The sequence below is a fragment of the Schistocerca cancellata genome, chromosome 4, assembly GCF_023864275.1.
Source record: "Schistocerca cancellata isolate TAMUIC-IGC-003103 chromosome 4, iqSchCanc2.1, whole genome shotgun sequence".
Taxonomy (NCBI): domain Eukaryota; kingdom Metazoa; phylum Arthropoda; class Insecta; order Orthoptera; family Acrididae; genus Schistocerca; species Schistocerca cancellata.
The window spans coordinates 600,831,884-600,844,213 of NC_064629.1; the positions used below are offsets into that span (position 1 = coordinate 600,831,884).

The 12,330-nt window shown below is 36.5% G+C and overlaps 1 protein-coding gene across 1 annotated transcript in view; it reads left to right on the plus strand.

The window, feature by feature from the left end:
- LOC126183816 (intermembrane lipid transfer protein VPS13A-like) overlaps window positions 1–12,330 on the plus strand; it is a 681,615-nt gene that overhangs the window by 166,720 nt on the left and 502,565 nt on the right. The window contains exons 17-21 of the mRNA XM_049926066.1: window positions 1,255–1,485; window positions 1,655–1,797; window positions 2,615–2,801; window positions 2,923–3,036; window positions 3,136–3,315. Of these exons, the coding sequence (XP_049782023.1) occupies window positions 1,255–1,485; window positions 1,655–1,797; window positions 2,615–2,801; window positions 2,923–3,036; window positions 3,136–3,315 (855 nt within the window). The remainder of the gene's footprint in view (window positions 1–1,254; window positions 1,486–1,654; window positions 1,798–2,614; window positions 2,802–2,922; window positions 3,037–3,135; window positions 3,316–12,330) is intronic.

A 12,330-nucleotide genomic window follows, 5' to 3' on the forward strand; every position in this document is an offset into this window, starting at 1 on the left:
AAGGAATTATTTCTTAAAAGTTATATATTTTCAAATTGTTTACAAAACAACCTTACCCCCTTCAAAATATTCTCCATTACAACTAATACATTTGTCACACCATTGCTTCCACTGTTTGAAACAGTTTTTGTAGTTATCTTTAGAAAAGGCTGACAGCTCCTCCCTTGGTTTTTTCCTTGACTTCTTCAGTTTTGTCAAATCAGTTTCTTTCACGCTCCTTTTCATGTGCAGAAGTAAGAAAAAGTTGCATGGATCCAGGTCAGGTGAGTCTGGTGTGTGGGGCAGTGGAACCAAACCATTTTTAGCCACAAACTGTCTAACAGAGGTGGCTGTTTGTGCTGTTGTGTTGTCGTGGTGGAAGAACCAGTCTCCTGTCTGCCACAAATTAGGTCTTTTTTGAAGAACACTGTTGCACAGTCTTCTTAAAATTACCAAATAAAAGGTTTGATTGATGGTCTGTCCTGGGCGGAACAAACTCTGAATGAACTATGACCTTGGCATCAAAAAGCAAATCATCATTGTTTTAATGTTTGATTTGACTTGACAACATTTCTTGAATGGGGTGACAATGACATCTTCCATTGGCTTGACTGTTGCTTTGTTTCTGGGTCATAACCATAGCACCATGACTCATCACCAGTAATGGCCTTTGACAGAAAATCTGTATCAGTTTCAAGCTGTTGTTTCAGAGCTCAACATGTTTCAAATCAATGTTCCTTTTGATTTTCAGTCAGAACCTGAGGAACAAACTTGGCAGCAATCCTTTTCATTCCCAAATGTTCCATTAAAATTCACTGAACTGAGGTCCAAGATAAATGTGTACTACGCAAGCTCCACCCACGGCAGTGTTATCCCAGTTTTTATTTACTTTTTTTTTATTTTTTGCTAGCCCCTCATATTTACAGGTATTTTCTGTTATTGTTAGGGAAAGAATTAATTCTTCTGTAACTGATAAAAGGACAAAAATAGCAGAGTACTACTACTTTCACTGCTGTTACTACTACTACTGCTACTTGTACTACTGTTGCTACTAAGATTTGTGCACGTGTATGCATGTGTGTGTGTGTGTGTGTGTGTTTGTGTTTGTGTGTGTGTGTGTGTGTGAAATGAAAATTAAGATGATTTTTGGAAGAAAATGTCATTTAATGCCTGAGTTAGTGACAGTTTGCACTCAGCTTTACTGTTTTTCTGTCTGTAGTAATGTGCTGTTAGTGATAACTGCTAAACACAACACCCCATTTCTTCTGTATGCAGGTTGTAGTCCAGTTAGCAAGGTCTAGCAATCACATGGATAAACCGTATATAATGTTAAGAATTAACAAAGTTTGCTGGGACACAGCACTGATGGAATATGGTCCTGCTATCCAAGCAGGGATTGGTGGAATCCAGCTTATAGACAAGATACATACTAGCTGTACAGGAAAATATTTAGAACTTGTATCTACACATGGCACTGATGATATGGTGACACTGTTGTACAGAAAGGTTGGTTAGTATATATATATTAGTAACTCATTGGCATATGAAGCTTTTGTTAAGTATTGCTGCAGCTAACTTTCATTTCAACATATAAATCATATTTTCAATTAACTCTGAATTAACATAAACATTTCTCTGTTTAAGACTATGATATTACAATTTCTCTTTTCTTTAGGTTCGCTCTGATTGCCCTGATTTTAAATCACATTTTCATAGCGTTGAGCAGTCCCTTGTATTGGATTTTTCATCTGTGCATATAGTGTTCCATAGGGAGGCATTTTTGACACTGAACAAGTACCTGCAGTATCTTCATCAAAAGTAAGACACAGCCACATTTTATTTACATATTTTATCATTGCATATGTATACAGTAAGGTCACTTTTCTTTTAAAACAAGTTTTAAATATGAAGATAGAGAGAGGGAAAAAAAGGAAACTTAGGGAGAAAGGGGGAAGAGAAAGATAAGAGTTATCAAGGGAACCATTTGTATTGCCTGTATAAACTCATGAATACAACTCAGTGCACAAGCTGATGGATGTTTTAACATCTGAATAATTACAATCCACATCAAGCTTTTGGGAGAGTGTCAGTAGGTTTAAAGATATGTATTTCTTCAGCTTCACAGCAAAGTCCTTGATGGCTGCGAAGTGGTCAGGCAAGGCCAAAACTTACATGCCCAGTTTCTGAAAGAACTTGGAGAGGAAAAAGAGTAAATAAATTTCTGATTGATGCCTTGTAGTTCAGACATGTACATTATTGAGTTAGTTTATTCAGTTAGTGATTATCTGAAGGACCCCCCCCCCCCCCAATGGTTTTTGTGATTTAAATTTCTCTGTTGCATTATTAGCAGTTGACAGATCTCTGCTTTTTATCTGTAGCTCAGATATTGTATTTGAAGTATAGACCTGAAAAAGTAATATTGAAATGGGAAAGAAAGTTCTGAAATAGACAAAGAAAAGTGTTGAGTCAAATAACAGTGAATGTGAAGTAAATATATTTTGGCTAGAGAGATTAAACAAATGATTTTTGAGAATGAATAAGTTCTGAGAGAGTAAATTAAGAACATAGTCATAATATTTCATACTAACACTGCATCATTGGTGGTAATTAGTTCATGTTTTGTTAACAATTTCAGAATACAGAACAGAGAAAGTCACCTAAAATCACTGGTGCAGTATTCACCACTTCTGTACACATGGTTATTCCCTGGAACAGCAGAACCACCAATACCACCTGGTGCAACAAAATTTAGCTATTCAACTCGCCTTGGTGAAATACGAATCAGGCTGTGTGACACTGACATGGAATTTCTTGAATTGAAAGTATGAAATATCTTTTGCTTGTAATCTAATTTAAAGTTAATAAAAATCGTATGCAGCTCATTTTAATTTAACATCTATTTTGAAGCAGTTTTATTTCATGACTTTTATTGTTAAATTTCAGGTCACTGGCTGTGAAAGTGATTGCATGTTTAAGGCCAATGAAAGAATGGTGCTTCGAGTATATTTGACAACATTAACAATAGATGACTTGTCAGATTTGACTCTCTATTCCAAGGTAGATTATTGTTATGTAGTTTGAAATCAGTTTACAAGTAATAACAGCATAAAAAAATTATTCACAATATAACTGAATGTCATGTGTAATTTTTCACAGATTCTTTCTATTGATGAGGATAAAGTCTTTGACTTGAAATATGTGAGGCACAGCCCCAAATTATACACACATTCTGATATGGAAGCCATCAGAGATGATGTCAAGTCTGATGGGAGTTTCCGGCTTCATGTTGGGACTGTTCATATTGTACTCCTTTATAAACTGTTAATTGACTTGCAGGTAATATTTGTTAACAGTATTGAGTGATAAAATAAATGCTGATAATTTTGAAATATTCTATTAGTACGAGTTATTTAATAACAACAATTGTCACTGCTATTTTTCTAGGTCATATTGCCTGAATGTTATGTTGCAAAAACATAATTTTTATACAATCTACAGGCTCCGGCAGAATTAACACTGACTGTAGAGCACCATTGTCCTGTCTTTACTATGCATCTAAGTCTTCTAATTACTTGTCAGTGCATTCATTAAATAAATTCAGCTGTTCACTAAATAAATTCAGCTGTGTTCACTTATAAGCATGCCACACAAGAATTCTAAGAACATTTATCAGTAACTCTAAGCATAGTATTTGCAATACTAAATACTGTGATGTGCAGAGTGGAACAAGACTGTATCATCTGCCATAGAGTCTATTAAACCTTCATTGCTTTGGCATCAAGTCTATGTTACTTATGTAGGCTTTGTTAATATTTACTGCTTTGCACATTTTTCTTCATTACAAATTTTAGTGTTGATAATAGTTGCCTACAATCTTTGATGGGGACTAGTTTCAAATGCTTGCATTCTTTCTCAAATGATAGCCTAAATTTCAAAAGTTTGGCTAAGCAGAATTAAAGTGATACATTTAAAAGTCTTTTTCATATATCAGGTCAAAGAAACAAATGTGGTTTGACCATTTGAGTTGCTAGTTCTTTACACCAACATAATGTTGGAATTTCACATTTTTTCTGACTGTTTCTTCATTTGCCTACAGACAGTATGATTACAAACAAAATCACTGATGAAGTAAAAATATGCAGTAACTCTGTTACATATGGATTAGTTCAAGTATAAGAAATACTTAGCCCTTGCTTGGTATCTGGGGTCTTCTTAAACCCCAAGACACTTTCAACTATAAAGAAACTGAAATGGGGTGGATGTAAATGAATGTGGAGAAGATGATATTGGTATTCAGGGAATTAATGCACCTACTCTTGTATTTAGAAGTATTCAGATAACCTATTGCATAGTATCACATGATTTATGCAAGCAGATTTCCAGGAGTGTAATAGATGAAACAGCTCATATTCCACATCACCCTAGAACATAGAGTTCTCATCATCCAGATATGCTTTTCATGGATCTATTATTCGAACTGGGCAAAATATTTATAGTTATATCATAATGTGATCTTCAATGTTACATTTCAACTTTACTAAGAAAGTAAAAACTTGCCAACAATGCTGTTATAACGTCAAGTTGAACAAATACATTTGAAGGACGACACAATACATGTAAGTCACAGATCAAGTAAACAAAGTAAGACGTGTGTACACTTGAACAGTCAGATCTGAACTGAGTCCGAGTGTAGCAGCTGCTGGCTGGCTGGCCGCTTAGGTGGCGCTGCTGCTGCATGGCTGGCAGACAGCGCCGCATGTAGAGGATGCGTGTAACTGCACGGCGGCAATTTGAAAGATCGGCGAGTCACAACAAATGCACCTTCTCAACTGACATTTATATGTCCATTGCCTTAACAAATTTATAGAAAATACATATCCCTGCATGGCTGGAACTAATTCCCTTTTATGAATTGTGTTTTGTGGTTTTATACTTTATTTATACTTTATTCATAATGGATCATAATATGTGCTTTGGAAAGGGCTACACACTTGAGCAGGATTTTGCAGATTTACATAAGAGTGATAGTGATAATGAATCAATTTTTGGAAAAGGGAATGAGAGTGGTGTTGATGTAAATGTGGCAGGGAGATATACAGGTCTGAAATGAGGTGGATGTAAATGAATGTGGAGAAGATGATATTGGTATTCAGGGAATTAATGCACCTACTCTTGTATTTAGAAGTATTCAGATAACCTATTGCATAGTATCACATGATTTATGCAAGCAGATTTCCAGGAGTGTAATAGATGAAACAGCTCATATTCCACATCACCCTAGACCACAAATACAGACAATGGCAGATTGTCTGTCTTAGACTTTTTATCACCAATCCCATTCAGAGTGTAATAGTAACGCATCCTATAATCATACAGAAGACAGTAAAATTCTACATTCATATCTTGTATGCTGGATGGAGCTTGACTATACAGAACTACAGGCATTCTTTGGTCTACTAATAATAGCTGATTCACATAAGGGACCTGGGAAACCTTTGAGCTAATTTCAATCAGATCAATATGGCCTACTCTTTTTTTGAGCCACAATGAGCTTTTCAAGATCTGATGATATTCTGATGTTCCTCTGGTTCTATGACAAACTTATTAGAGAATAAAGAAAACATGCTTTGGATTTAAAGCTAAACCTATACAGGCTGTGTTCGAAATGCTCATTGATGCATACATTTTGTCTTATATCCCTGGGCATTACATTTTAGTTGATAAGTGCCTTGTACTTTCAGAGGATGCTGACCACTGAAGGTGTACATTCCTTCAAAATCTAGATGGTACAAGATAAATTGTGCACTGCTGTAGATTGTAGGACCAATTATCTCACAAATACACAGCTGTACACGGGGAAATCTCCTTAGTGAAGGGAAATAAATCAAGGGAAATGAGTGGTACACGATTTAGTTGATCACTTGTGGATGATGATGATGATGATGATGATGAAATGATGAAGACAACACAAACACCCAGTCCCCGGGTAAATAAAATCCCCAACCTGGTCAGGAATCGTACCTGGGACCCTATGATCCCGAGGCAGCAACGCTGGTCACTGTACCACGAGCTGCGGACCAAAAACTGAATATACTGTGATTTGGAAATAAGAAAAACAGGAGAAATCTATATTTACAGGAATAACAATTATAAACTTCATACTTCATATGCTTAATTAACATTTTGAAGAAGTGATGTGAAGTAGGTCTTAACAATATGCTGGAAGAACTTTTGAATAAGCAGCAATATGAATTATCTATTATTACAACCACTTTCAATTAACATTCCTCATCTTCATAGTATTATTCAACTAAGGTGAACTACATTTGAAAGCTAAGTAGCTTCTCAAGTAGCCTCACCAGAGCTGAGTGCACCCTGCTTGCCAACAGTGCTCAGCAGACATGGATCATCACACATCCAACTCTAAGCCAAGAGGTATTATCCATGAAGCACACAGAAGTTAATGTATTTACTTAAAAATGACTCATTAACTATGTATAGTGAAAATTTGGGATTCTATGTACATTTTATCTAAGATTGTTTGTGCTTTTCTTTGTTAAGTACTGAAATGCAAGGTAACATATGAGGTTCATTTTTAAAGTAAAAACCGATTTGTAATTGAGTAAGAGAAAGTGTATTTATGAATGTAAATTGTATTACAGACTACAGTATGCACACTTTTTCAATTTTCATCAGTCACCATGAGCATTTAAGCATTTGTCAAGTTGTGGCACCAGCTTTTTTATCCCAGCTTCAAAGAACTCTGCCACCTGGCCATTGAACAGTTAGTACCATAATAGTTTCTTTTAACATGTCATCATTTTCCAAGAATTTTCCACCAAGAAATTCTTTCAGTTTTGGTTGTGCTTAGTCAGTGCGGTATGGTGGATGATCCAGTAATTCCCAGTGAAACATGTCCAGTTGTGTCTTTATTCCTGCTGCAACACGAGCCTGAGAGCATTGTTTTGAAGCAGAATGCTGCCACTAGAGAGCAGCCACAATTTTGAGTAGTGTGCCTATGCTTTAATAATGTTTCATGGTACCTTTCAGCATTTATTGTCATTCTTCTTGGCAAAAAGGTTAGCAGAAGAATGCCTTTCTGGTTCCAAAAACCTGTGGCCATGATTTTCCATGTTGAAGGTTGTTGTCTGAATTCTCATGGTTTCATTGGGGAGTTTGACTGGTGCCACTCACTGGATTGAAGTTTATTCTCTGGAGTGTAGTGCACAGTCCATGTTTCATCACCAGTCACAATGTGACTCAAGAACTCTTCACCACCCTTGTGATAGTGCTTCAAAATGGACGAAAAATGTGCCATTTGTTTTGTGTTCTTCTGTCAGCATTTTCAGCACCCATCTCACAAACATGTTTTGCGTTTGTCAGTAACAATTGAGAAACCACTGATCTTAATAAACTTGTGTTTTGGCAAATTGCCTCATCAACTTTTTGTGTCAAGTCTACATTCATCACAGTGGGCCACCCAGATTGTTCTTCATCATGAACATTTTTCCTTCTTTTATTAAACAGCCTAGTCCATTTATGCACATTTCCATCATTCATTACACCTATACCATGAACTCCAACAACCACTTATGAATTTCAGCAGAACTAACTTGTTTTGCATTTAAGAACTGCATAACTGAGTGCACTTCACAGTTGGCAGAATTGCTGATCGATATGTTGACAAACGAAGCAGTATAACCATACAACCAACAGTGGCAGAGACATGAAATGTAATGGGGATGTAATAGAGACTGACGAGAGTGGCCAACCATGAATGGACATCATGTGACAGGATGCACGGACACTATGTGTTATCGGTTCTTACTTTAAAAATTCCCCTCAAAAAACAATATGTATTTTAGCGTATTGTACATGCTCAAGAGGAACATCTGCGATTTGGATGCAGCACAAACGGCTACTATAAATAATTCATTCACTTACAATGCTCTATATTTTCCAATGTATTATGTGTACAAATATGACAGATGTGTGAATAGAACCATAAACTTACCAAGGTTATATTTTACACTCCACAAACGTGCTATGAGTGCCTTTCTGGTCACACAACCAATAACCAGGTGGTAGTCAAGTTTGTTCATAGCTTATGTAGCAATATCCTATCAGTAATCATCATAGAAGTATTGATACATTCTCTGAGCTGTTCCAGTGTTGGCACTGGAAATATGTAAACACAGTCCTTAATGTACCCTCAAAGGAAAAAGTCACAATGCATTAGGTCAATCAACATGGGGGCCAAGGGAAAAGAGCCACATCATCTTTACCCCTAGGCCCAATCCAGTGACGCAAAAGATCATTATTTAAATAATGACAAACATTAATGCTCCAATGAAGAAGTGCCCCTTTTTGTTGGAAGATGAAATTCTTGGAGTTATGTCAGTTGTGGAAACAACTACCACTGCAACATATCAAGGTAAGAAGTACCCATCACAGTATTCTCACAGAAGGAAAAAAGCTCATACAGCTTCATCAGTGATGTTACACAGAAAACATTACAAATCTCATTCATGTCCTACAATTTCATGAGGATTTTCAGTGCCCGACACTCTCACATTGTGAGATACAGATACATGAAAGGTTTCTTCATCACTGAAAACACAAATATTCTTTTTTTGATTTGTTGCTATTTTGTCAAGGCACTGCACTCATAATCCCAACTGTTGAGCACAATGCTAACATGGTGAGTGTATGGTTCTTTTCTTGAATCAGTAATGTTTGTACATGTAATATTTTGGAAAATACACAACTTTGAAAATGAATGAAGCATTCATTGTTGCTCTGTACACTATGGAACCTAACAGTTACATGATACTCTGTCCTTCTTTTCCCTTTTTCATTGGCTTTTGAGTATTTCCTAAACAGTTATCCATGTAAGCAACTCACAATTACACACACATGGTAGCTCTTGATAAAACGCAAATGATGTTAACATAAAACAATATGAAATAACATGCTGAGTTATTTAGTTTACATGAATTTGTTTATATCTCTCTTTTAACTTCCCTTAGAAAGGATTAAAGTTCTTCATACACTGCAAGGTCTTTGGTTGCCAACAATGTTGGCAGATGTTGGTAACTGGTATTTCTTATCCACAACATCCCTTAGCAGCTTTCTTGTGAGGTTCCACCAGTTAATGCATCCTAAAATTATGTGATTTGTGGCCTCCACTTTATCACAGTCACAAAATGAAGACTTTTACTATGCTTATGTGAGATGGGTGTTGTGCAAACCAACCATTTTTGAACCTCAACCACACTGTGGATAACTGCAAGTTTGTGTGCACATGGTACCAAAGCCTGTGTGGTACCACCAATTTTAATTTTTCCTTATTTTTTCATTTGGTTGTCTGGGAATCTTGCCAGTCTTTGTCCTACTAATTCTGAATCCTCTTCCAGTAAATCAGTAATAGATCCTCCACTGGAAGATATGTCTAGTTTTTATACCTGTGCTCACCAATTCCTTAGTGAATCATCAATCCCACAGTCCAATCTACATCTAGATCTACACTGTGAATAGCATGGCAGACGGTTTGTTCCTCTTTAGCAGTTATTAGGGCTTCTTCTTGTTCCATTCACATGTGGAGTCTGGGAAAAATGTCCCTGTGCATGCTGTAATTAACCTAATCTTATCCTGACAATCCCTATGGGAGTGATATGTAAGGGGTTGTAGTTCATTTATTCTTAATAATTACAGCCTATTATCTGAAAAGCTAAAATAGGCCATACAAATATCATTTCCTTGGATTATAATTAATTATTTATTTCTGATACTTAGTTGTAGTATTTCTGTAGAGGTCATCATTTAAAGCTTCTTGAAACTTTGTTAGTAGACTATCTATCTTTAAGAGCCTGGCAGTTCAGTTCTTTCAATACCTCAGTGCCACTCTCCCATGGGCCAGACAAACTTGCAGCCATTCATTCTGCCCTTCTCTGTATATGTTCAGTATCCACTGACAGTCCTATTTGGTAAGGTTTTCACACACTTGAGCAATATTCTAGGATGTTGTTATGTACTTTCCAATATTAGTTATTACATTCTTTAATCAGATACATAATGGCCCTGCAGCCATTCCTTTCCAGTTGCTTTACATGTGCTATTATCTTGTGGACCATCAGGTGGTTTTTATGCCCTGATGAAAATATTTAAGTAGAGTGAGCATGGATTAGGAGTCTGAGAAGATGAGAATGTTGTCCTCCAGAATCATATGAGACTAATTAAGGGCTTCCAAGATCTCCATAAGTCCTGTTGTCATTATTGTAATTTCCTTTGCCTGCTTGTGCTTAAATCCTACCTGCAGATAAGTATCTTAAAAGGTACATTCTGTCCCCTCCTGGTTCTTTGAGGCATCCATGTAGAGTATCCTCACCTGTGGGTATTTGGTTCAGAGCTCGCTCAAGGCATACTTTGAATGAAGAGACTGATAAAGTTGAAGAACCTGGCAGATCAAATCTCACATCACGTTCAAGAACAGTGCAGAAGAAATTGTGTTCAGACATGAACAGTTGTCATGCAGACATGCTTAATTGCACATGTGGTGCTACCTCAGTACATTCGATTGCTAGTGGTGGTGATTCTTACACAAACAATATTTATACATGTAGCATATTACTGGAAGTTTCTGGATACAAGATAACAAGGAAGCCTTTGAAAATTCTGCCCTCTTCATTGGGAACTTTATGCTGAAATATCTGCACCACAAGTGTAGAGTGTGTTCGTTACCTCCCATAAATAATGTATTTGTAGGGGTTGACTTCATGACACCAAGACATATTCGGATGACTTTGTATTTTATTGCATTAATTTTTCATATTTAAGTGTCCATCTCTGATGTGTAGAACATACTTCCATAGTCCAAGTGTGACTGTACTAGGCCTTGATATATGTGCATGCAGATGTTGTAGTCTGCATCTGACTTTACATCTGCCACTGCTTTTAACTTGTTGAGGTTCTTCTCACATTTTGCTACTGCTTGATTTATATGTCCTGTCCATTGTAGTTTACAGTCAATGTGTAGGCCAAGGTATTTCACCACTGGCTTCACATGGAGAATGTATGTTCCTAGCATCATAGAGAGGATCTCTTTCATCCGGTGTGTGGTGTAGATGCTCATGGTAGTCTTATTCTGTGAAATGGTTAGGCCATTTTCCTCCAGCCAGTATTTGAGAATAACCATTGCTGCATCCACTTTATCCTGTCCATTTCCGAGGTTGTTGCTTGCTGTGTATATGTACAGATCATCAGTGTATTGTAGTATATTGATGTTGCTTTCGAAAATTGTGTGCATATTTGCAGTGTAATGTGGATATGTAAAACAGTATTGATGGAAGAACTGATCCTTGTTGGTCCTCTGTTGTCCCACACTGCTATTATCAACTTTCACACAGAAATCTCTGCCTTCAAGTAGACAAATGACACTGAAAATGAAGTAAATAGCGATAACAGGTCACTCCATCTTATTAGCTAATAACCAAAGGTCATCTGCTTCATATCCATTCTCAGTATCTATATAAACCTCTGTTGGGAACTTACTGTTGCTGAGGCAAAGCTGTATATCTATAATAAGTTGTACTAGTGTTCATAGGTTTTACTGCCCTTTTGGAAGTCCATCTGTTGTCTGTAACAGACTATTATGTTGATACCACCATTCCCTCCTGTTTTTTATTGTAATTTCTAACACCTTCAATGAACGTGACTATAGTGTGATAGATGTGTATGACAGCAATTGATCTGGAAGTTTTCCAGGCTTAAAAATCAGAGCATTTCACACTGTCTTCAGTTCAGGGGTGCAGTTTCTACTGGATCAAAAATTGCTAAAAATATTGCACAGTTTAGTTTTTCTTTGTTCCATCTAATATTACAGCAATGGGTAAATGCTTGATTTAGTTCACTTACTGGTATGGGTTCATCCAAGAAATAGGGTATACCTGCAGCATTGAAATTAACAGTGAGATCTACAAAGTCAGCCGTAAGACATTGTAGAAACACTTTCATCCTGCTAATTGAGAAAGTCAGTCATGGTGCTGGACATCTGTACCTTAACACTTCTGATAGGTAATATCTGTTAGGTTTAATTTTTTCCCAGACAGACAAACTGAATGATATAGCATTATAATTTTGGGATGTTCTTTCACCACGTTTTTACATTATTTTCTCTTGGAACAAATGGTTTACTATGTTGAATGTATGCCTTTGCTGATTTTTCAATATTTTTTCTGAAATTGATGTAATCCACTACTGGGCTTCCTCAAACTTCAGATTTGTTCACTAAGGATTCTATTACAGTTTTACACTGCTCCAGTCTTCCTTGCATTTGTTTCAGTAGTAGCTGTT